The 26,816-nt window shown below is 41.7% G+C and overlaps 1 protein-coding gene across 2 annotated transcripts; it reads left to right on the top strand.

Annotated features, from left to right (window-relative positions):
• On the top strand, positions 1-25,837 carry dync1i2b (dynein, cytoplasmic 1, intermediate chain 2b). 2 transcript variants are annotated; one of them, XM_062997278.1, is made up of 17 exons: positions 1-87; positions 4,567-4,684; positions 5,184-5,298; positions 8,588-8,672; positions 10,011-10,070; positions 11,274-11,389; positions 11,476-11,568; positions 17,654-17,813; positions 18,118-18,217; positions 18,502-18,627; positions 19,286-19,432; positions 21,089-21,202; positions 21,606-21,739; positions 22,868-23,012; positions 23,149-23,289; positions 23,439-23,564; positions 25,075-25,837. In XM_062997278.1, exons 2-17 carry the CDS (start codon positions 4,577-4,579, stop codon positions 25,186-25,188), a joined length of 1,884 nt encoding a protein of 627 aa, XP_062853348.1. In that variant the 5' UTR covers positions 1-87; positions 4,567-4,576; the 3' UTR covers positions 25,189-25,837. The 2 variants fall into 2 exon arrangements, with proteins under 2 accessions (XP_062853348.1, XP_062853349.1); XM_062997279.1 differs by lacking the exon at positions 10,011-10,070.
• The last annotated feature ends 979 nt before the right edge of the window (positions 25,838-26,816 follow it).

Here is a 26,816-nt window from a genome sequence, read left to right as displayed (position 1 = left end):
CCAACCGACAGGGGTTCGGTTTCTTATTTACCATCGAACTCAGCAATAATCCTGAAGAAACTGCACCCGGACCGCGTTCCTCCCACCGTAAGTACATCTGTAATACAGTAACTGTTCTAACAGGTGATGCACTGTGGAGTGTAATGGATTGGTTTGGGATGATGCCCGGCTCGATGGACCTGGGTTTGGTCTTTCCATTCATGTTACTGAAGCTGAACAGAATCCGATCATTTAGTCTGATTGTTCTGTGTTGTGGCTGAACTGATCAGATGTGTGTGTTGTGTTTTTAATGTATCTATATGATTAATATACATTCATACAGATTCACTTCTATACAAACAAGTAGAAAACAGTTCTGATGGACTGATGAGTTTGTGTTGGGTCGAATACTTTTATCTTACATTAAATATATTCCATATTGTGAATAGAATAAACTGATTTATTGTGTTTGGGTTTCTGATGTAGTATAATGGATGATAATAATAATAATGTTATTATACTGCAGTTCTCTCGGGTACATCACTACAGCTAGAATCACATCTTACCTACATACAGAATGTAATATTAATAAACATGTATGCAGTAAACGCACTTTTCTGTATGTATAGTTATTAAATCTGATGAATAGATCGTGTTTTATTTAGTATTTATTATTGTTAGAAATCATCACATCACCGGCAGGGTGCGGACTGTAACCACGTCATACCGGAAGTGGCGCTCGGCATTATTGTCTCTGATCCACTTTATAAATATTTAACCTGCAAGTAAAGAGTTTATATAGAAATAAATATACACATTATTTTAAAATATTACTATTATTCTGTAATAAAGGTCCGTGTACCTTTGGTAATTCGTTTTTCACTTTAAATCCCAAAGTTGAAAAACAAGAAAACGGGTCGTTTTTTGTTTTTCGTTTCAAAAACCAATACTGAAAAACGGGAAAACGGGGCGTTATTCGTGTTTCGTTTTAAGATCAAAAATCAAATCACAAATAAGCAGAAATTGAAAAACGGGTCGTATTTTAATTTTCCAAAATCAACATTTTTCATCAGTTCAACCAGAAATAAAAGAGCGAGCGCGTGCACGTGCTGAGGTGCGTGTACACGCTTCATATAAAGTGTAAATCAGGTACAAGTGTTGAGAAGACGGAGCACAAAGTTACAATAACGTTACACCGCGTCCCCTGTTCTGACTTTTGTGTCTGCTGTACTTTTTCCTGCCCTTGTTATTCACACAAGAACTATTTATCCTATTACTATTATTATTACCGTATAGGACTCAGTTCTGTAATACAGGCATAACTAATCGTACATGTCACATAGTGGTGGTAAATTCGGTTCATTTTATGGACTCGGGTTAGTCTGAGTCACTCAGTAATGTGATTCGGTTCACTTGAGTCACTTGTACTGCCATCTTGATTGAGATTGATTTACTGCATGAAAATGCATCCAAATATCACTTATCTTCCGTGCACTCAGAGCCAGGGCCAATCAGAGGACTCATAGGATCCGGGTTCATTGAGATCTCGGACTCGTGATTCCTGATTCAGTACGAAGATTCGAATCCTTAACCGAGGCGATTCAATATTTCTTGTTCTCGGCCAATAAACATCCAAAAATTTATAAAATTGCACGAACTAACTCTGCAGTGAACAAGGAGCAACAACAATCAAATATATTTCTAAAAGTTATGTGGTAAATAATAGGCAGAACACTGATTAAAAAGAAGCATTAGATGTTGTAATAGCTTCACCGTGACATGTACGAAAATCAAATAACAAATAAGCCTGTATTACGGTATTGCCTGTATTACGGTAATATAACAGGGGACGCGGTGTAACGTTATTATAACTTTTTGCTCCGTCTTCTCAACACTTGTACCTGATTTACACTTTATATGAAGCGTGTACACGCACCTCAGCACGTGCACGCGCTCGGTCCGTGTACCTTTGGCAATTCGTTTTTCATCTCAAATCCCAAAGTTTGAAAAACAAGAAAACGGGGCGTTATTCGTTTTTTGTTTTAAGATCAAAAATCAAATAACAAATAAGCAGAAATTGAAAAACGGGTCGTATTTTAATTTTCCAAAATCAACATTTTTCATCAGTTCAACCAGAAATAAAAGTGCGAGCGCGTGCACGTGCTGAGGTGAGTATACATGCTTCATATAAAGTGTAAATCAGGTACAAGTGTTGAGAAGACGGAGCACAAAGTCATAATAACATTACACCGCGTCCCCTGTTCTATTACCGTAATACAGGCTTATTTGTTATTTGATTTTCGTACATGTCACGGTGAAGCTATTACATCTAATGCTTCTTTTTAATCAGTGTTCTGCCTATTATTTACCACATAACTTTTTGAAATATATTTGATTGTTGTTGCTCCTTGTTCACTGCAGAGTTAGTTCGTGCAATTTTATTAATTTTTGGATGTTTACTGGCCGAGAACAAGAAATATTGAATCGCCTCGGTTAAGGATTCGAATCTTCGTACTGAATCAGGAATCACGAGTCCGAGATCTCAATTAACCCGGATCCTATGAGTCCTCTGATTGGCACCGGCTCTGAGTGCACGGAAGATAAGTGATATTTGGATGTATTTTCATGCAGTAAATCAATCGCAATCAAGATGTCAGTACAAGTGACTCAAGTGAACCGAATCACATCACTGAGTGACTCAGACTAACCCGAGTCCATAAAATGAACCGAATTTACCACCATGTGACATGTACGATTAGTTCTGCCTGTATTACAGAACTGGGTCCTATACGGTAATAATAATAATAATAATGTAAAAAATAATGCAGCATTCTTTTTTCTTAGAATAGCCCGCTATTTTTTTTTAGGATAAACAGTTCTTGTGTGAATTACAAGGGCAGGAAAAAGTACGACAGACACAAAAGTCAGAACAGGGGACGCGGTGTAACGTTATTATAACTTTCTGCTCCGTCTTCTCAACACTTGTACCTGATTTACACTTTATATGAATGTATAAATGCATGTATACTCACCTCAGCACGTGCACGCGCTCGCACTTTTATTTCTGGTTGAACTGATAAAAAATGTGGATTTTGGAAAATTAAAATACGACCCGTTTTTCAATTTCTGCTTATTTGTTATTTGATTTTTGATCTTAAAACGAAAAACGAATAACGCCCCGTTTTCTTGTCTTTCAACTTTGGGAATTAAAGTGGAAAACGAATTACCAAAGGTACACGGACCAATAAAGAGCACATTTGCGTTACTCATTTGCAAAAATAAAAATAGAAATGTAAATAAAATAGGACATTTATATAATAAACATCGACAAAGCATTTTCATAAAAATTAAACATTAAAATTATTATTATATTGTCTATTTTATTATTATTGTTATTATTATTATCATATTACTGCTTGTATCGTCATCATTTTACTATTATTATTATAATACTGTTATTATCATTATATTATTATTATTGAAATAAATAATAAACATTGACAAAGCATAATCATTAAAATTAAACATTTAAGATTATTATATTTGTCTATTTTAGCATTATTATTATATTACTGCTAGTTTAGTCATCTTTTTACTATTATTATCATCAGTCTAATTATTATTATTATTATTATTATACTATTATACTGTTATTATTATCATAATATTATTTTTATTAATATTATTATTCTGAAATATTACTATTATTATGAAATAAAGACCCCATTTGTTTTACTTAATTGCAAAAATAAAAATGGAAATTTAAAGGAAAGCTTAGTCATTAAAACAACACATTATTATTATTATTATTATTATTATAGTACTGCTTGTATCGTCATTTTACTGTTATTATTACTATTATCATCACCATCGTCTAATTATTATTATTATTATTATTATTATTATTGTTATTATTATTTTTATTATAGTATCATCTCATTATTGTTGTTATTCTGAAATATTACAATAATTCTGAAATAAAGACCCCATTTGTTTTACTTAATTGCAAAAATAAAATAAAATTTTAATTGAATATGAAATTTATATAAAATAAATAATAAACATCGACAAAGTGTAGTCATTAAAATTACACATTAAGATTATTATTATATTTGTCTATATTATTATTATTATACTTGTATCATCATCATTTAACTATTATTATTATTATTATCATTATCATCGTCTAATTATTATTAGTTTTATTATTATTATTATACTTGTATCGGCATCATTTAACTATAATTATTATTATTATCATTATCATTGTCTAATTATTATTTTATTATTATTATTATACTTGTATTGTTATCATTTAACTATTATTATTATTATACTATTATACTGTTATTATTATTATTATAGTATCATCTCATTATTGTTGTTATTATTATCATTATATTAATTTTATTATTATTGTTATTCTGAAATATTACTATTATTCTGAAATAAAGACCCCATTTGTTTTACTTATTTGCAAAAATAAAATAAAATTTTAATTTGAATAAAATATGAAATTTATATAAAATAAATTATCATTATATTATTTTGATTATTATTATTATCATTATTAATCTCTGTTTTTAGTTTGTACATCATGTCTGATAAAAGTGAGCTGAAGGCTGAGCTGGAGAGAAAGAAACAGCGACTGGCTCAAATCAGAGAGGAGAAGAAAAGAAAAGAGGAGGAACGTAAGAAGAAAGAAGTGAGTCTGATCGTGTGTGTTTGGACGTCTGTTTAAATAAGTCGTTTATTATATGGATCTTTAATCATTTCCTTTTCAAAAACTAGTTTCAGTTCATTGTGCAGGCGTTTCAGTCGGTCAGCAGAAATCACACACCATCGCTGAGGAACCCTGTTTCAGTCATTGTCTTTCCCCCTACAGACAACAGACAACCGTGTGTCTGTGTAGGCGCCTGGTCGGCTGATAGCAGAGCTGAGATTTGAAGTTGAGAGCCTTCAGCTGCTGATTTTATTGTTTAGGCTGATTATATTTATGTTCTACCTTGTACCTTTTAGTCACCCTCTTTTTCATGTTTTGTTTTCATTCATTGACATTCAGAACAACAGGGGTGAAAGTCGAAGCTTTATGGTCACTTGTAAGACATTTCAAAATATCAGAATTTATGTGGACAGTATTTCTCATGTATACAACGTCCATGTGAACACAGAATTGAACCCTGACCCTCCTGTCCTGTCTGTAGACTGAAGGGCGGAGGGATGATGCTTCTCCACCACAGGATGATTCGGATCTGGAGAGGAAGAGGAGGGAGACGGAGGCTCTGCTGCAGAGCATGGGCATCACTGATCCTGCCATGGGTATGATTCTACTGAAGCATTCTGGGAAGAGTGTCATGAGTTATTTTAAATAGCCCTTATTTTAAATAGATGCACTATGTTGTACAGTGGTGTGAAAGGTATTTCCACCCTTGTATGTTTTTTTACATATTTGTCATATTAAAAGACATTGAGCCCAAAGTTATCCAACACCTATATAACCTGAATATGAGAGAAGTGGTAGCTCGATGATCAGGGTACTGGACGAGTAATCGGAAGATTGTTGGTTCCAGTCTGTTGGGCACTAAAGCAAGGCCCCTAGCCCTCAATTCCTTGGACGGCACTTAGTCACAGTTGTAAGGAAAGATGAAATTGGATTAAAGTGAAGCACACAGAACAACAAGACGATCCCCAAATATTTGGTGATGATGTTTTATCTACAGACTAATCAAATATTTAAAATATTTAAGTAACAGTGAAATACACCGATCAGCCATAACATTAAAACCACCTCCTTGTTTCTACACTCACTGTCCATTTTATCAGCTTCACTTACCATATAGAAGCACTTTGTAGTTCTACAAGTACTGACTGTACCCCCACAGGACCACCACAGAGCAGGTATTATTTAGGTGGTGGATCATTCTCAGCACTGCAGTGACACTGACATGGTGGTGGTGTGTTAGTGTGTGTTGTGCTGGTATGAGTGGATCAGACACAGCAGCACTGCTGGAGTTTTTAAATACCGTGTCCACTCTATCAGACACTCCTACCTAGTCGGTCCACCTTGTAGATGTAAAGTCAGAGACGATCGCTCATCTATTGCTGCTGTTTGAGTCGGTCATCTTTAAGAACTTCATCAGTGGTCACAGGATGCTGCCCACGGGGCGCTGTTGGCTGGATGTTTTTGGTTGGTGGACTATTCTCAGTCCAGCAGTGACAGTGAGGTGTTTAAAAACTCCAGCAGCGCTGCTGTGTCTGATCCACTCATACCAGCACAACACACACTAACACACCACCACCATGTCAGTGTCACTGCAGTGCTGAGAATGATCCACCACCCAAATAATACCTGCTCTGTGGGGGTCCTGTGGGGGTCCTGACCATTGAAGAACAGCATGAAAGGGGGCTAACAAAGCATGCAGAGAAACAGATGGACTACAGTCAGTAATTGTAGAACGACAAAGTGCTTCTATATGGTAAGTGGAGCTGATAAAATGGACAGTGAGTGTAGAAACAAGGAGGTGGTTTTAATGTTATGGCTGATCAGTGTATAGCAATGTGATGGTGGACGAACTTGCGAAAATGATTGCAGAGACTGTAATGTAGGGTCATCTAAAGCATCTAAAGGTGTAAGTACATGGCTGATAAGAAACAGATTAAATTTTTTGGAGTGAAGTTCTTAACGAGCAGTGTGATAAGCAAACTGTCTGATTATAAGCAGTTTTATTCCACTGATGGGAAGAATTAATAGTATATTTTAGAACCTGTTTATTTTCAGTCTCACCTGTTAAACATCCTGCAAGCAGTTTTAAGGGTGATAAAGGTGTTGGGCAAGCCTAACCCTCGCTGGTCAAGCAGAGACTAGCATCTAGACCCTCCGACATGGGTGTAGTCCCTGGTCATGTAGCACCACACTGCAACTCTTCTCATTTCTTTTAATGCTGATTTGAATGCTTTTCTGTTTGGAATGAACTTTTATTTTTAACTTCCATCTGAATCCTGCATGACTTTTAAACAACACGTCTTTTGTTTTTTTTCTCATCCATTCCTCTTCCCTCCGGCTTTTTCTGGGTCTCTGCCACAATCCTCCCCTGTTTTATAACCCTGATTTGTTTCACTGTTCCCTTGTCCTGTTCCCTTGTTCTGTTTCCCTGTTCTGTTCCCTTGTCCTGTTCCCTTGTCCTGTTCTCTGATTCTGTTCCCTTGTTCTGTTCCCTTGTCCTGTTCCCTTGTTCTGTTCTCTGATTATGTTCCCTTGTTCTGTTCCCTTGTTCTGTTCTCTGATTCTGTTCCCTTGTTCTGTTCCCTTGTTCTGTTCCCTTGTTCTGTTCTCTTATTCTGTTCCCTTGTTCTGTTCCCTTGTCCTGTTCCCTTGTTCTGTTCTCTGATTGTGTTCCCTTGTTCTGTTCCCTTGTCCTGTTCCCTTGTCCTGTTCCCTTGTTCTGTTCTCTGATTCTGTTCCCTTGTTCTGTTCCCTTGTTCTGTTACCTTTGTCCTGTTCCCTTGTTCTGTTTCCCTGTTCTGTTCCCTTGTCCTGTTCCCTTGTTCTGTTCCCTTGTCCTGTTCCCTTGTCCTGTTCCCTTGTCCTGTTCCCTTGTTCTGTTCCCTTGTCCTGTTCCCTTGTTCTGTTCCCTTGTCCTGTTCCCTTGTTCTGTTGCCTTGTCCTGTTCCCTTGTTCTGTTCCCTTGTCCTGTTCCCTTGTTCTGTTCCCTTGTCCTGTTCCCTTGTTCTGTTCCCTTGTTCTGTTTCCCTGTTCTGTTCCCTTGTTCTGTTTTCTGATTCTGTTCCCTTGCTCTGTTCCCTTGTTCTGTTCCCTTGTTCTGTTACCTTTGTCCTGTTCTCTGATTCTGTTCCCTTGTTCTGTTCCCTTGTTCTGTTACATTTGTCCTGTTCCCTTGTTCTGTTCTCTGATTCTGTTCCCTTGTTCTGTTCCCTTGTTCTGTTACATTTGTCCTGTTCCCTTGTTCTGTTCTCTGATTCTGTTCCCTTGTTCTGTTCCCTTGTTCTGTTACATTTGTCCTGTTCCCTTGTTCTTTTCTCTGATTCTGTTCCCTTGTTCTGTTCCCTTGTTCTGTTCTCTGATTCTGTTCCCTTGTTCTGTTCCCTTGTTCTGTTACATTTGTCCTGTTCCCTTGTTCTGTTCCCTTGTTCTGTTCCCTTGTTCTGTTACATTTGTCCTGTTCCCTTGTTCTGTTCCCTTGTTCTGTTACATTTGTCCTGTTCCCTTGTTCTGTTCCCTTGTTCTGTTACATTTGTCCTGTTCCCTTGTTCTGTTCCCTTGTTCTGTTCCCTTGTTCTGTTACATTTGTCCTGTTCCCTTGTTCTGTTCCCTTGTTCTGTTACATTTGTCCTGTTCCCTTGTTCTGTTCTCTGATTCTGTTCCCTTGTCCTGTTCCCTTGTCCTGTTTCCTTGTGCGGTTCTTTTGTGCTGTTCACCCATTCTTTTCCTCTGTTCCATTTTCCCCTGTTCTGTTCCCCTGCTCTGTGTTCTTATTTACTGTGAACGTATGGTTTTTGTCCCTCCCCGGTTTAAATGGACGTGTGTATGTGAGAGCAGTCGAGCCTCTGAAGGTAGTAACAGAGGATACGTGTTTGTTTCATTATCTAGTCCCCCCTCCCATGTCCCCCTCTGCCAAATCAGTGGGCAGTGAGACTGGCAGCCAGGATTCGGGAGACGGTGCCACTGGACCCAGGTATGTACTAAAGTTCAGCTACTGAATTATTAATCACACAGACTTTTTCCTGCTTCCTGATTCTGGCTCAGGTTTGGTTCTTGATGTGTGTATTTTGTGATGAATTGTTGGTGATCATGAAGGCCAGTTTGTTGTAGTCACCATTAACTATTCCTGTAAGATGAAGAAACGAGTGTTTGTTTCAACGTTTATTTGTTAGATTCTTCATATCCAAAGTGAAGCTGATGGTAAATTGATGATGGCCAGTAGTATGAGTTCTGCAGCCAGCAGGTGGATTAACAGTTCGGTTTTGCTTTGATTTGGTATCAGTTCACTTCTTTTTTTTCTTCTATTTATTTCTGCATTTTCTCCCCAATTTTGTGTAATCAATTTGTCTTCCGCTGCTGGTGGATCCCTGATTGCAGTCGAGGTGGGTATATTGCTGCTCACGCCTCCTCCGACCCGCGCGCAGCCCTTAACGGAACCCCTTTTCACCCGTGCACTCTGCACAGACGCCTCTCTATCTGCCAATCAGGGTCCTTACACAGCATGAAGACCCCACCCACATAGTCTGCTCACCCCGCCCTAGCAGAACCGTGTCTGCTGCAGACACTGTCAATTATGCCCACTAGATGGCGCCCAGCCGACCGGTGGCAACACCGAGTTTTGAACCGAGGAGTTCTGAATCTCGGTGCTGGTGTGCTAGCGGAATATCCCGCTGCGCCACCTGGGTGCTGGTATCCGTTCACTTCTGATTCCAAAAGTGACGTATGAACAGACGGCCCATTTCTCAACAGCTGATTATTAAATAATACAAATGCACAACAGCTAAGTGGATGGTAAAATCCGGGTAGAGGATGTGAAGATTCCACAACCATCAAACCTTCAGAACATCTTTAGAAATGTTATTTCAGAGTTCTGTTCTAGTTCAGGCATCCGGTGAGTGTTTTACCATATGGTTTATACCTGTTTTTGCACAGGACCGATTTTGGATAAAATAAATTCCCCATGTGCATTCTAGCGACCCCTGCCACTTGCATGACACCCTCACTGGCTCTCAGCATGACCACCGACCAGACTGCGGTGTACACTATGCATACACATTTTTCGTGCTGGTGCCTCTACCAGTGAGGCTGAGATTCGAACCTAGCTCTCTGCATTGGGGAGTTAGCTGCACCATCGCTAGGTTTTTATGTTCTTGAAAGTGGTGTGCTGAGCTGAAAAAATACCTGAAAAAATACGCCTTCATATGTGCGAGCAAAACTCATTATGACTGCTGTTCTAACACTCTGTCCTTTGGCTGTTTGCATGCTTGCTTGTGTGTGTGTGTGTGTGTGTGTGTGTGTGTGTTTATAACAGGACTCTTCATTGGGACTCTGACCCCTCTACCCTCCTGCTGCATTCAGATTCTCAGCATGGGTACTGATCTCATCCACTTCCTCTAACACTTTCTATTTCTCTAACATCCTCAGATATTCTAACCCACCTGATCCTAATCCAAATAATCCAATCCAAATAAAACGACAACTAAAACACAGCAGTGGTAGCTGCCTTCTGCTGCCAGATACTGCTCAGTTGCTGGTTTAAACTAGTCACTGCTGGTCTAAAACAACTGGCTGATGACCAGCATAAGGTTCAAAACACAACACATGATGGCCAGTGATTAGAACAAAACCAGCAAAAACATGTTCAAAACACAACAAATCCTGGTCAGCAACTTTGAAAACCAGCAAAAACATGTTCAAAACACAACACATAATGGTAAATGACCATTACAAAACAGCACAAACATGTTCAAAACACAACACATGATGCTTAGTGACCAGCAACAATTAGAATAAGATTGTTCAAAACACAACAGATGATGGTCAGAGACCAGCACAAACCAGAACAAATACAATAGTTAGAGACTAGAGCTATTTTCTTTTTCGTGTACAATGTTTGTTAAAGATCCCAACAGCACTGCTGCACCCACTACACACATACCAGTACAATACACACTACCATGTATAGTGTAACATTGCAGTACTGAGGATGGGTCCTGATAGGAGCTCTTGCAGTTGACAAATGAGGTGAAGGAAGGTGAAAAACAGACAGACCGACATATGAGCTATAGTCAGTGATTGTATATCTACATCTGAATGGTAAGTGTAGCTCATAAAATGACCAATAAATGTACACTATATAGCCAAAAGTATTTGGACACCTGACAATGAGCTTGTTAAACACTCCATTTCAAAACAAAATTGTATTAAAATAATCACTCTTCTCATAAGGCTTCTAATAAGACTGAAGTATGTCTGTGAGAATTTGAGCCCATTCAGTCAGAAGAGCATTTGTATGGCTGGGCACTGATGTTGGTCAAGAAAGCCTCAGTTAATGTTCCAATTAATTTCAAAGCTGTTCAGTGGGGCTGAGGTCAGGGCTCACAGGGACACAGTCATTCTGGAACAGGAAAAAGCCTTCCCTAATTTCCTTTATACAGTTGATTATAACCTGTTAGCAATTATTGTGGCTGAAACACACAAATTCAATCATTTGAAGTGGTGTTCCAATACTTTTGTTTATATAGTGTACATGTAAGACAGGTGCCTTATAGATGTGTGTTGTTTTGACTATCAGACGAGGTGCGCTGAGACTCGGCATGGCTAAAGTGACTCAGGTGGACTTCCCTCCTCGAGAGCTGGTGTCCTACTCTAGAGAGACTCAGACCCCCACCACCACTCAGCCTAAAGATGGTACGTCCCACACACCCCTCTCTACCCCCCCCTCCCTCATCCCTTCTCTATGCATGTAAATAAAGTAACCCTCGTGTTCCTCTCAGCTGAAGACGACAACGAGGACGATGATTCTGCGGTGACTCAGGCTGCTCTGGAACCGTCACAGGAAAATGAACCTCAAAAAGAGGAAGAGGAGGGTAAGCTCACATTGTGACCTAGCTGGCATCCAAAATGTATGCCAAAAGTATGTGGACACATGTCCACGAGTGTTTTTGGATGTTCCTTGGCATTAATTTCATGGGCATTAATATAGAGTTGCCTGAAGATTTTGGAAAGTGTCTGTGGGAATTTAAACCCGTTCAGTCAAAAGAGGCCATGGTCGGACCAGAAGGCCTGACTTCCAATTAATTTTTCAGCTTATCTCAAAAGTGAAGTCAGGACTCATGTCCTTATAGACCTCACTTTGAGCACATGGGAACAGGATGTCATGCTGGAAGAGGAAATAGTGTTCCCCAAACTGTTGGCAAAAAGTTAGAAGCATATTTTACTCTATATAACTGATTTTACATACCTGTATATAAGATATAAAAAAGGGTGCCCACATACTTTTGGCCATTTCTGTGCTCTTTCTTCCAATTTAAACATGCCCATTCCTCAGTGCACCCACACTGACTTCTGGTTTAGGACGGCTGATGGTTTACGATGGCCGACGGCCAAAGGATACAGTGGACCCTTGACTTACGAATGTAATTGGTTTCGAAGGGTTGTTCTTAAGTCAAAATGTTCGTTAGTTAAACCTATTTTTCCCATAAGAAATAATGTAAACAGAATTAATCCGTGCCAGACCTCCCAAACCCCCCTTACCTAACCTTTCTAATGTCTTAAATGCTCTTTTTTGTTATAAATACAATTATATTTTTCCTTAAATCTTAAATTATAGAATAGACATTCCTGTAATAAACAATAATAAACAACAATACACAGTAGTACTGTACATAAACACACACATCACATTTCAGTACAGTACGTGTGCTGTATCATACACCATAATACATTTCCTTCTTTTTTTTTTAATAAAATGTATCTACCACAAACAACAATAACTCTCATATTTCTCTATTATTTCTTCTTTATTTCAGTAGTGTTGTATTTTGTAGGTGTAATTGCACGAAAGAAAGAATACTTTACTGAGCCGATTTCCTTCTTCTCTCTCACTCACTGTCTGATACACAGTGACACCTACTGGAATGATTAATTATACAACAAATAGTAATAGTTTTTTTTTTTTCTCACCACTGCACTTTTTCTGCACATTCTTTGGGGACATTTTAATATAGAATTTTACAAAATATAAAGGAAACACCGTCCGCTGTCTGAATGTTCACTCACTGTATATATATATATATATATATATATATATATATATATATATACAGTGTATCACAAAAGTGAGTACACCCCTCACATTTCTGCAGATATTTAAGTATATCTTTTCATGGGACAACACTGACAAAATGACACTTTGACACAATGAAAAGTAGTCTGTGTGCAGCTTATATAACAGTGTAAATTTATTCTTCCCTCAAAATAACTCAATATACAGCCATTAATGTCTAAACCACCGGCAACAAAAGTGAGTACACCCCTAAGAGACTACACCCCTAAATGTCCAAATTGAGCACTGCTTGTCATTTTCCCTCCAAAATGTCATGTGATTTGTTAGTGTTACTAGGTCTCAGGTGTGCATAGGGAGCAGGTGTGTTCAATTTAGTAGTACAGCTCTCACACTCTCTCATACTGGTCACTGAAAGTTCCAACATGGCACCTCATGGCAAAGAACTCTCTGAGGATCTTAAAAGACGAATTGTTGCGCTACATGAAGATGGCCAAGGCTACAAGAAGACTGCCAACACCCTGAAACTGAGCTGCAGCACAGTGGCCAAGATCATCCAGCGTTTTAAAAGAGCAGGGTCCACTCAGAACAGACCTCGCGTTGGTCGTCCAAAGAAGCTGAGTGCACGTGCTCAGCGTCACATCCAACTGCTGTCTTTGAAAGATAGGCGCAGGAGTGCTGTCAGCATTGCTGCAGAGATTGAAAAGGTGGGGGGTCAGCCTGTCAGTGCTCAGACCATACGCCGCACACTACATCAAATTGGTCTGCATGGCTGTCACCCCAGAAGGAAGCCTCTTCTGAAGTCTCTACACAAGAAAGCCCGCAAACAGTTTGCTGAAGACATGTCAACAAAGGACATGGATTACTGGAACCATGTCCTATGGTCTGATGAGACCAAGATTAATTTGTTTGGTTCAGATGGTCTCGAGCATGTGTGGCGGCAATCAGGTGAGGAGTACAAAGATAAGTGTGTCATGCCTACAGTCAAGCATGGTGGTGGGAATGCCATGGTCTGGGGCTGCATGAGTGCAGCAGGTGTTGGGGAGTTACATTTCATTGAGGGACACATGAACTCCAATATGTACTGTGAAATACTGAAGCAGAGCATGTTCCCCTCCCTCCGGAAACTGGGTCGCAGGGCAGTGTTCCAGCATGATAATGACCCCAAACACACCTCTAAGACGACCACTGCTTTATTGAAGAGGCTGAGGGTAAAGGTGATGGACTGGCCAATCATGTCTCCAGACCTAAACCCAATAGAACATCTTTGGGGCATCCTCAAGCGGAAGGTGGAGGAGCGCAAAGTCTCGAAAATCCGCCAGCTCCGTGATGTCGTCATGGAGGAGTGGAAAAGCATTCCAGTGGCAACCTGTGAAGCTCTGGTAAACTCCATGCCCAGGAGAGTTAAGGCAGTTCTGGGAAATAATGGTGGCCACACAAAATATTGACACTTCAGGAACTTTCACTAAGGGGTGTACTCACTTTTGTTGCCGGTGGTTTAGACATTAATGGCTGTATATTGAGTTATTTTGAGGGAAGAATAAATTTACACTGTTATATAAGCTGCACACAGACTACTTTTCATTGTGTCAAAGTGTCATTTTGTCAGTGTTGTCCCATGAAAAGATATACTTAAATATCTGCAGAAATGTGAGGGGTGTACTCACTTTTGTGATACACTGTATATATATATATATATATATATATATATATATATATATACAGGGGTTGGACAAAATAACTGAAACACCTGTCATTTTAGTGTGGTAGGTTTCATGGCTAAATTGGACCAGTCTGGTGGCCAATCTTCATTAATTGCACACACCAGTAAGAGCAGAGTGTGAAGGTTCAATTAGCAGGGTAAGAGCACAGTTTTGCTCAAAATATTGCAATGCACACAACATTATGGTTTTGAGTTCAAAAGAGGACAAATTGTTGGTACACGTCTTGCTGGCGCATCTGTGACCAAGACAGCAAGTCTTTGTGATGTATCAAGAGCCACGGTATCCAGGGTAATGTCAGCATACCACCAAGAAGGACAAACCACATCCAACAGGATTAACTGTGGACGCAAGAGGAAGCTGTCTGAAAGGGATGTTCGGGTGCTAACCCGGATTGTATCCAAAAAACATAAAACCACGGCTGCCCAAATCACGGCAGAATTAAATGTGCACCTCAACTCTCCTGTTTCCACCAGAACTGTCCGTCGGGAGCTCCACAGGGTCGATATACACGGCCGGGCTGCTATAGCCAAACCTTTGGTCACTCGTGCCGATGCCAAACGTCGGTTTCAATGGTGCAAGGAGCGCAAATCTTGGGCTGTGGACAATGTGAAACATGTATTGTTCTCTGATGAGTCCACCTTTACTGTTTTCCCCACATCCGGGAGAGTTACGGTGTGGAGAAGCCCCAAAGAAGCGTACCACCCAGACTGTTGCATGCCCAGAGTGAAGTATGGGGGTGGATCAGTGATGGTTTGGGCTGCCATATCATGGCATTCCCTTGGCCCGATACTTGTGCTAGATGGGCGCGTCACTGCCAAGGACTACCGAACCATTCTGGAGGACCATGTGCATCCAATGGCGGTGCCGTGTATCAGGATGACAATGCACCAATACACACAGCAAGACTGGTGAAAGATTGGTTTGATGAACATGAAAGTGAAGTTGAACATCTCCCATGGCCTGCACAGTCACCAGATCTAAATATTATTGAGCCACTTTGGGGTGTTTTGGAGAAGCGAGTCAGGAAACATTTTCCTCCACCAGCATCACGTAGTGACCTGGCCACTATCCTGCAAGAAGAATGGCTTATAATCCCTCTGACCACTGTGCAGGACTTGTATATGTCATTTCCAAGACGAATTGACGCTGTATTGGCCGCAAAAGGAGGCCCTACACCATACTTATAAATTATTGTGGTTTAAAACCAGGTGTTTCAGTTATTTTGTCCAACCCCTGTATATATACAGTGTATCACAAAAGTGAGTACACCCCTCACATTTCTGCAAATATTTTATTATATCTTTTCATGGGACAACACTATAGACATGAAACTTGGATATAACTTAGAGTAGTCAGTGTACAGCTTGTATAGCAGTGTAGATTTACTGTCTTCTGAAAATAACTGAACACACAGCCATTAATGTCTAAATGGCTGGCAACATAAGTGAGTACACCCCACAGTGAACATGTCCAAATTGTGCCCAAAGTGTCAATATTTTGTGTGACCACCATTATTATCCAGCACTGCCTTAACCCTCCTGGGCATGGAATTCACCAGAGCTGCACAGGTTGCTACTGGAATCCTCTTCCACTCCTCCATGATGACATCACGGAGCTGGTGGATGTTAGACACCTTGAACTCCTCCACCTTCCACTTGAGGATGCGCCACAGGTGCTCAATTGGGTTTAGTCCATCACCTTTACCTTCAGCTTCCTCAGCAAGGCAGTTGTCATCTTGGAGGTTGTGTTTGGGGTCGTTATCCTGTTGGGAAACTGCCATGAGGCCCAGTTTTCGAAGGGAGGGGATCATGCTCTCTTTCAGAATGTCACAGTACATGTTGGAATTCATGTTTCCCTCAATGAACTGCAGCTCCCCAGTGCCAGCAACACTCATGCAGCCCAAGACCATGATGCTACCACCACCATGCTTGACTGTAGGCAAGATACAGTTGTCTTGGTACTTCTCACCAGGGCGCCGCCACACATGCTGGACACCATCTGAGCCAAACAAGTTTATCTTGGTCTCGTCAGACCACAGGGCATTCCAGTAATCCATGTTCTTGGACTGCTTGTCTTCAGCAAACTGTTTGCGGGCTTTCTTGTGCGTCAGCTTCCTTCTGGGATGACGACCATGCAGACCGAGTTGATGCAGTGTGCGGCGTATGGTCTGAGCACTGACAGGCTGACCTCTCACGTCTTCAACCTCTGCAGCAATGCTGGCAGCACTCATGTGTCTATTTTTTAAAGCCAACCTCTGGATATGACGCCGAACACGTGGACTCAACTTCTTTGGTCGACCCTGGCGAAGCCTGTTCCGAGTGGAACCTGTCCTGGAAAACCGCTGTATGACCTTGGCCACCATGCTGTAGCTCAGTTTCAGGGTGTTAGCAATCTTCTTATAGCCCAGGCCATCTTTGTGGAGAGCAACAATTATATTTCTCACATCCTCAGAGAGTTCTTTGCCAGGAGGTGCCATGTTGAATATCCAGTGGCCAGTATGAGAGAATTGTACCCAAAACACCAAATTTAACAGCCCTGCTCCCCATTTACACCTGGGACCTTGACACATGACACCAGGGAGGGACAACGACATATTTGGGCACAATTTGGACATGTTCACTGTGGGGTGTACTCACTTATGTTGCCAGCTATTTAGACATTAATGGCTGTGTGTTGAGTTATTTTCAGAAGACAGTAAATCTACACTGCTATACAAGCTGTACACTGACTACTCTAAGTTATATCCAAGTTTCATGTCTATAGTGTTGTCCCATGAAAAGATATAATGAAATATTTGCAGAAATGTGAGGGGTGTACTCACTTTTGTGATACACTGTATATAGAGAGAGAGAGAGAGAGAGAGACGGTTGGACTTGTTCGTGACATCACGTGTTTTGCGAATTTCGGTTCGTGATCCGAAATTTGTTCATACGTAAAGCTGAAAAAGATCGTTCGTAACCCGAAATGTTCGTATGGTAAACCGTTCGTAACTCAAGGGTCCACTGTATATTTTCCTTTTGCACTTTATCCAATATCCTGTTTAATAAACGTTGACCCTGTTTGACCCTCGACATAGTCCTGGTTTTTAACTTTGACCCTCTCTGTGATTGAATTTGACACCTCTGCTCTAACATGTAGTTTACCTGATATGCATCTTCTCTCTAGCGCCCCCTCACGAGCTGACGGAGGAGGAGAAACAGCAGATCCTGCACTCGGAGGACTTCCAGACGTTCTTCGATCACAGCTCTCGTATTGTGGAGCGAGCTCTCTCCGAGCAGGACGTCTGCTTCGACTACAGCGGCCGGGACCTGCAGGATAAGGAGGGGTGAGCGCAGGGTGTGATGTGGGACTTAGATTAGATCCAGGTCCGGGCTAAAACCTTGTCTGGACTAGTTTAACAGGGGACGACTGGAATCCATGTTTGGACAGAAATACGACAAAAACAGCTGGATTCATTTTTATGGGTTATTTTTTTCCACAAAAAAAGCAAGTTTGCAACTTGCATTACCTATAGCTGTTATTTTAACTAGAGTTCCGAGAAGACTGAGATCAGATCTTCTACTCAACTTTATTATCTTTCTTCTGTTAACCTTTATCCATCCAATAAAAATGTCGTCTGTGTGTTTCAGGGAAACCCAGGCTGGTACCAAGCTCTCTCTGAACAGACAATTTACAGATGAGCGCTGGTCCAAACACAGAGTGGTCACCTGTCTGGACTGGTCACCTCAGGTCTGCTTCTACACACTGTCAGCCAATTAAAATTTTTTCAGACAGTCAGACAGCTGGTAGGTTATTTACTTAGTTAATTAGTCAGTTACTTAGTTAATTAATCAGTTATCATTCTGTTACACAGTTAGTCAGTCAGTCATCATTCTCTCACAGTCAGTCATCATTCTCTCACAGTCAGTCATCATTCTCTCACAGTCATCTGCGTTTTATTAATCCATCAAGTCAGTATTTAGTTGGATTTGGATTCTGATTGGTCTCCACCTTCCTGTTTGTCTCTCCCTCAGTACCCCGAGTTGTTGGTGGCATCGTACAGCAGTAATGAAGAAGCTCCTCATGAGCCGGATGGTGTTGTTCTGGTGTGGAATATGAAGTATAAGAAGACCACGCCCGAGTTTGTCTTCCACTGTCAGGTGGGCACCAAACACAACCAAAGAGACCCCTGTCTGTCATTGTTTAAAGTTATCCTGGCTATGACTGGCTGTGGCAGTGATTGAGCAGTGGGGGGATTATCCAGTGGAGATTATCATGATGCATGCACGATAAAGCTCTGTGTGAAGCTTCATCACTGGCTGGTGAATAAGCAGCAGCTGGCTTGTGCTGTGCATGTGTCATGAAGGCTGCGTAACAGGATTTAGCAGCCATATTAATCTGCAAGCAGAAGGTGATTTCAAAAACAACAATAAATTGGAAATGACAAGATTAGGCAACAAAGGGGGAAACCTCTCAAATGACCCCGTATGGCACTGTCCACCTCCGCCTCATACACAGCGTCCATGCTGGCTGTGAAAACCAGACTTGCACACGTCTCTTTAAGCATGTGTGACAACAACAGGTTCTTATTTTCACCAGCCAGCAGTTTCATGGAGAAACAAGCGACTGTATACTCCAAGGAATCGCTACTGCAATGGCAGCTCTGTCTGTAGAGTGCCCAGCTAAGTTTGTAGCACCACTGAGACTTGAACCCAGATTGGCATAAAAGACTACCGTGCCAACCAAGTGCTATTAAAGATACGAGTGTCTTCCTGCCTCGCTTTCTTATTCTCTCTCTCTCTCTCACTCTGTCTCCAGTCTGCAGTGATGTCAGCAGCGTTTGCACAGTTCCACCCCAATCTTGTGGTTGGGGGGACGTACTCAGGACAGATTGTGCTGTGGGACAATCGCAGTAACAAACGTACACCAGTGCAGAGAACACCACTGTCTGCTTCAGCACACACGGTAAACCATCACACTAACACACATCCATTCTTTTTTTTTTTTTTTTTTATATACACCGATCAGCCATAACATTAAAACCACCTCCTTGTTTCTACACTCACTGTCCATTTTATCAGCTCCACTTACCATATAGAAGCACTTTGTAGTTCTACAATTACTGACTGTAGTCCATCTGCTTCTCCGCATGCTTAGTTAGCCTCCTTAAATGCTGTTCTTCAATGGTCAGGACTCTCCCAGGACCACCACAGAGCAGGTATTATTTAGGTGGTGGACCATTCTCAGCACTGCAGTGACACTGACATGGTGGTGGTGTGTTAGTGTGTGTTGTGCTGGTATGAGTGGATCAGACACAGCAGCGCTGCTGGAGTTTTTAAATACCGTGTCCACTCACTGTCCACTCTATTGGACACTCCTACCTAGTTGCTTCACCTTGTAGATGTTAAGTCAGAGACGATCGCTCATCTATTGCTGCTGATTGAGTCGGTCATCTTCTAGACCTTCATCAGTTTATAAAACCAGAAATCAGTCCTGAAGTATCTAGACTAATGACAAGGAAGGTAAGAGAAGCCAGCTGTCACTCAAGCAAAATTGGACACTGCTGAGTGTTTAAACTCGTTGGAATTTAAGCAGAGCCGCTGACCTGGACGGGCGTCCACACAAATACAGTTGCCCGTATTTGAGGTATGGAAGGTCGGACGGCGTCTCTTGGCATGATTTGCGAGGGGGGGGGGGGGGGGGGGGGCTTTACATGAGATGCAGCACCATGTGGGAACCCAACACTGAATCAGAATCAGGCTTTATTGGCCAAGTATGCTCACACATACAAGGAATTTGTTTTTGGTTACACAGATGCTTGCAGTGCACGAAAAATACAGTAAAGACAATCTTATTCACACAGCTCACTCTCTCCTTAACACACACATTCATACCTGTAAACATAGAAAACATTGTAAACATTTAGCATGTGCAATTTACATTGTGGTTTTAAAAAGGTGCAGTTTTGTGCAATATAAAAACTATAGAAAATAGATAAATATATAAATAAGAAATGGAAGTAAAAGTGAAAATCCTGTGTATGCTATTACATAAATTAAATAGGTAGATTTTGATGTGCAAGTGTCCCGGGCATTAACAGTACAGTAGTGTTCAATTGTTCATGAGCATAATGGAGTTTGGAAAAAAGCTTCTCTGTAGCCTGGTCGTTTGGGTCTTCATGTGACTGAAGCGTCGGCCTGATGGAAGGCACCGAAACAGGTGATGGCCAGGGTGAGACGGGTCAGTAATGATTTTCTCTGCACGCTTCCTGGTTCTGGAGGCATGCAGGTCGGGCAGTGATAAGCAGGTGATAAGAAGTGGCAGCAGACTTGACATGAGTCAGTAAGGGTGTATGGTTATTTGGCTCTCCTTGATTAGATTGGGGTTGTGAAAGCAGCAGCGCATTCACACTTGGAAACTGAATATGACTACATTGGGAAGTAAAGGGGCGAAAGCAGCAGGAACAACAATTACACAGTAAATAAGCAGTAAACTACACCACAGCAGCTTTGCACCAACATACTAACTTCAGTAAAAAGGGGTTGAATATTTGTTTCCTTTCACTGGCCGTATAGTTCTAACTGACACGGTCTCATTCCTCACGTGTCTCTGTGTTCGTAGCACCCGGTGTACTGTGTGAGCGTAGTGGGAACTCAGAACGCACACAACCTCATCAGCATCTCTACTGATGGAAAGATGTGCTCCTGGAGCCTGGATATGCTCTCTACACCTCAGGTAACACACACAATGGGGACTAATGTTTTCCGCTTCCCAAAACCAAGTGTAAAACATTCCCAGTCGTGTTGTTGGGAATGGTAGTGATATTTTGGTTTATCTTCTCTGTCTTCATTCCACTATTGATTCAGTTTGCAGCATTAGCTCCTCCTGTTTCTGCATTTAATGCTCCGAAATCAGTGAATGAATCGGCTCATTCTAATATACAGTGAATTCAAAACGTTTTCACACCCCTGGACTTTTTGTACACTGTTGTTTTGTGGATTTGATTTTGAATGAATATAAATTCCATTTTACCATCATGATGTTTAATATAAAATCACAGGTTCCTCTATTTTTTTAATTTACAAAGTGTCCCAACTTTTCTGGAAATGGGTAATGATGATGATGTGTGTGTGTGTAGGAGAGTCTGGAGCTGGTGTTTAAACAGTCTAAACCGGTGGCTGTGACCTCCATGGCGTTCCCTCTTGGTGATGTGAATAACTTTGTGGTGGGCAGTGAGGATGGCACCGTCTACACAGCATGTCGACACGGCAGGTGAGAACGTTTAAGAATGTACACCAACCAGACATAACATTATGAGCACTGACAGGTGAAGTGAATAACACTGATTATCTCTTCATCACGGCACCTGTTAGTGGGGGGGATATATTAGGCAGCAAGTGAACATTTTATCCTCAGAGTTGATGTTAGAAGCAGGAAAAATGGGCGAGCGTGAGGATCTGAGAGAGTTTGGCCCGAGCCAAATTGTGATGGCATCTCCAAAGCTGCAGCTCTTGTGGGGTGTTCCCGGTCTGCAGTGGTCAGTATCTATCAAAAGTGCTCCAAGGAAGGAACAGTGGTAAACCAGAGACAGGGTCATGGGCGGCCAAGGCTCATTGATGCACGTGAGGAGCGAAGGCTGGCCCAACAGACGAGCTACTGTAGCTCAGACTGCTGAAGAAGTTCATGCTGGTCCTGATAGAAAGGTGTCAGAATACACAGTGCCTCGACAGGTCAGGGCTGTTTTGGCAGCAAAAGGAAGACCAACACAATATTAGGAAGGTGGTCATAATGTTATGCCTGATCAGTGTATAAGAATATCTAAGAACGTGTAAGAAGTGTGTTGTGGGTGGCGGGGGGTTTTCAACCATGCCAAACATTCTCTTAGACCAAGAACAACCACGGTAATTAAGGTCACGTCCAGACCACACTGGCCAAGAAGAGCCACAGACTATCACCTACACTTCAGCACAGGTGTGAGATTGCCGAACGCGTCTTGACACCAGCCAGCGGTGGATTCTCACACACAGCCATACTGCATACGGAGAGTCACGGTCTGCTCCATGTGTTTGAACAAAATTTTGAATAAGGGCGCTCAGGTGCACCAGTAATAAATTATGCTAGCCCACTACCGCTGTGATCCAGGGTTCGAATCCCTCAATAAACATGAAAATGAAAAGAAAAAATTAATCATCAAATACTTATAATCTTTTAGTAAATTTTATCAATGGCATTATCCTGGCTGGTCAGGGTCACGGCAGGTCTGGTTCCACTGGGAAACACTAGGCACATCACAGGAATAATACCCTGTCTAGTGTGTAGTGCATAAAATAAAGACCCTCAAACACATATCGACATGTGATTTCTTGAAGAGTAAACATTCACCTTCCATCACCTCCGCAGTAAAGCTGGGATCAGCGAGATGTTTGAAGGACATCATGGACCAGTCACAGGACTGGACTGTCACATGGCTGCTGGACCTGTAGATTTCTCTCACCTGTTTGTCACGTCATCCTTCGACTGGACCGTCAAACTGTGGAGCACCAGGGTAACACACACACACACAAACACACATAATAATGTGCACAGGACTGTATACATCAATGGATCATTGCCTACAATGTTTTTAAAAAAATGTTCGTGTGTGTGTGTGCGTGCGTGTGTGTGTGTGTGTGTGTGTGTAGAACACAAAGCCACTGTACTCGTTCGAGGATAATTCGGATTATGTGTATGACGTCATGTGGTCTCCTGTGCACCCCGCCCTGTTCGCCTGTGTTGATGGAGTCGGACACCTTGACCTGTGGAACCTCAACAATGAGACTGAGGTACACACACACACTCTCAGAAACACACACACACTCTCTCTCACACACACACACGCATGTTCTCATCCTCTCTGTGGTTCTGTAGTTTGACGTTACTGTGTGTGTGTGTGTGTGTGTGTGTGTGTGTGTGTGTGTGTATATACCCTCAGGTACCCTCTGCATCAGTGTTGGTGGAGGGGAACGTGGCGCTGAACCGGGTACGCTGGGCTAATTCAGGAAGAGAGATCGCTGTAGGAGACTCTGAGGGTGGAGTGCACATTTACGATGTAGGAGAGGTAAAATGAACACACACACACACACACACACACACAGTGGGGTCATAAGCTTTTCAGAAGCCGATCATAAGCTCTGGGCAGACAAATCTTTGGCGCTCGGTTGGCATAGCAGTCTGTTAGCCTTGCGCACCACTTGAACCCTGGTCTCAGCAGTGCCACCGGTCAGGTCGGGCACTGTACAGACACAAGTGGTCGTGTCTGGTGAGACCTGGAGACTGCAGGAGTAAATCAATGGACAGAACATCACACACACACATTCACTTATGCAGTCACTAACACCTAGGTGAAATTTAGACCAGCCAGTCCACCTTCTGCATGATTTAAAAGGTGGTAAATATCTGAATACCTAAAAGAAAACCCACACGAACACAGAATCCTGGTCCATAGGACCCATGTTGCTGAAGACCTGAACAATAGACAAAACAGTCTGGAGAAACACCAGGTCACAACACATGGTCACCAGGGGTCAGACTCCACTTGACCGCACCTAATACAAAAGCATTAAAATATTTAGGGGCAGCACAGTGGCTCACAGCAAGAACGTTTTGGGTTTGATTACCAGGTGGAGTTATTGTGGTCCTTTCAGTGTGGAGTTTGCATGTTCTCCCTGTGTCTGTAGGTTTTCTTTGGGTGACAAGTCCAAAGACATGCAGTCAGGTTAATTGGAGTGACTAAAGTTGCCCTGTGATGATGTGTGTGTTTGCCATCTGATGGTGACCTGTCTGGGGGGGCAGCACGGTGGCTAAGTGGGTAGCACTCACAGCAAGAAGGTCCTGGGTTCGATCCCCAGGTGGGGCGGTCCGGGTCCTTTCTGTGTGGAGTTTGCATGTTCTCCTTGCATGTCTGCGTGGGTTTCCTCCGGGAGCTCCGGTTTCCTCCCACAGTCCAAAGACGTGCAAGTGAGGTTAATTGGAGACACTAAATTGTCCATGACTGTGTTTGATATATTTACATTTACATTTACGGCATTTAGCAGACGCTTTTATCCAAAGCAACTTACAATACTGTGACAGTATACAGTCTAAGCAATTGAGGGTTAGGGGCCTTGCTCAAGGGCCACTAGGCTACAACTAACCTTGTGAACTGATGAATCTTGTGTAATGAGTAACTACCGTTCCTGTCATGAATGTAACCAAGGTGTAAAACATGACATTAAAATCCTAATACACAAACAAACAAACCTGTCTGGGGTGTTTCCTACCTCATGCCAAGTAAATCGGACCCACTGCGGTAAATACGCTAGTTCACTACTGCTGGGTTCCACATCCCAGTTATGGGCCAGTCAGGCATGTACATAGAGACAATATTGGCTATGTCTGAGGGGATGGGGTGTATTGGCTGGGATGTGTTACTGCACTGTGACCAGTGAATCAGATCCATCATGACCCTGACCAGATAAAGCGGTGATAAAACATGAAAACAATATTAATTATGATGAAACTTCATCCATCGTGTTTAGTTCCGTAGATGTAAATCTAATACATTCATTTCTTCCATTCCTCCTCTGCAGCAGATCGCTGTGCCACGGCAGGACGAGTGGACTCGCTTCCTGAAGACCCTCAGTGAGCTGAATGAGAACCAGGAGGAGGAAGAGGATCTGGCAACCCAGCGTCTGACAGCCTGATTTCGCAGTAATAATTAACAAAGCGCTCAGACGGACATTTTTAATTCTCGTTCAGGGTCTCCAGCTCTCTCATCTTCACTCTGATGTGCTAACGTTCATGTTCATGTTGGACCGAGGGGGTTACTGGTGTGAAGAGATGAAACACGTGGACGGTGAAGTTGTTATTAGATCATGTCCTGAATGTCGATTCTAGGAAGAGGGGAGGATGGTGAGAGCGTGATACACTATATGGCCAAAAGTATTTGGACACCTGACCACGAGCTTGTTGGACATTCCATTGCAAAAACAAATGCTATTAAAATAAAGTGACCTTTTCTGTGATCTTTTCAGCTATATCAACAGCCACTTGAAGTATGTCTGTGGGAATTTGTGCCCATTCAGTCAAAAGAGCATTTGTATTGGCTGGGCAGAGATGTTGGTCAAGAAAACCTCAGTTAATGTTCCAAATCATTCCAAAGCTGTTGAGTGGGGCTGAGGTCAGAACTCTTTATAGATCTTGCTTTGTCCACAGGGGCGCGGTCATGCCGGGCCTTCCCTACACTGTTGCTGCAAAGTTCAAAGCATATAATTTCCTTTATGTAATTGATTTATTACACCTGTTAGCAGTTGTCGTGGCTGAAACAGATACAAATTAAAAGGTGTGTCCCAATACTTTTGTCCATATAGCGTATGTGAGCTTTGTACTTGCACATTACCATAATTATTGGAATATCTGGTGCGTTTTATGCTACAACATTACGAGCAATATGATGTTTTTCTGAAATTTTGTATGTACTTTATGCTAAGCTCCATGTGACCTTCCCCACCCACACTAAACTAGTGAAGAAGAGTCGGTGCCCAAGCGTCTCTTTATCGAACATGGCCAGGTCGGCGTCGTTTCTGGACGTTGTTGACGTATGGTTTCTGCTTTGCGTAGTGCAGAGTTAACTGCCATTTGTAGATGTAATAATGAGCAGTATTTATTGACGACGGTGTATTGAAGTGTTCCAGATGCCATGCGGTGATGTCCATCGTAGAAGCATGCTGGTTTTATTGCATTTCTGACTGAGTAACGAAAAGTAGTTTGTGATTTTAGACTCACATATCGTCGCTATCCGATGAAAAACACGTATCTCCAAAAATTCAACTTGACAGTAACGGTGCAAACAAACAACAGATAGTGATGTTTAGATACAATTCAGCACAGAAATAAAAATATATCTTTATCAGGTCGTCAGTCCATCAGTTTCATATGTAAAATGGACTTACGTGTACAAATATAAATCATGTTTACAAGCATGCAATTGAATAACCTGAATAAACTGTATAGATCAAACATCACGCATTTCTTAAACAGTACCGGAGAGGAAAGGAGGAGGAGATACGTGGTTTTGATGGACAGGTCTAGCAGCCAGTGGAGATACTTGTATTAGAGAGATTGCATTTTGATATTCACTGCTATGGACAGACAGAGATTTATACCCACAATCAACACGTAAAAAAGTGAAAACCGCTAAAAGTGGAGATACGTGTTTTTCATCGGACAGCGAAAAGCTTCCAGCACAACATCATCACGCACCAAAATCTTCCGTCATTATTTAGACTGAACTTATTTGCTTTTGTATTTATTCTAAATAGTTAACAAGCTT

This window comes from Trichomycterus rosablanca, chromosome 6 (assembly GCF_030014385.1).
Source record: "Trichomycterus rosablanca isolate fTriRos1 chromosome 6, fTriRos1.hap1, whole genome shotgun sequence".
In the NCBI taxonomy this organism is placed as follows: domain Eukaryota; kingdom Metazoa; phylum Chordata; class Actinopteri; order Siluriformes; family Trichomycteridae; genus Trichomycterus; species Trichomycterus rosablanca.
This window is presented reverse-complemented; position numbering and strand designations above follow the sequence as displayed.

Bases quoted from the DNA above. Each gene is read 5' to 3' on its own strand.
- dync1i2b (XM_062997278.1), top strand. From the start codon at position 4,577: ATGTCTGATAAAAGTGAGCTGAAGGCTGAGCTGGAGAGAAAGAAACAG. The intron at 11,569-17,653 runs GTAAGCTCACAT...TCTTCTCTCTAG, and splicing joins TCAAAAAGAGGAAGAGGAGG to CGCCCCCTCACGAGCTGACG. The intron at 18,628-19,285 runs GTGGGCACCAAA...CTCTGTCTCCAG, and splicing joins AGTTTGTCTTCCACTGTCAG to TCTGCAGTGATGTCAGCAGC.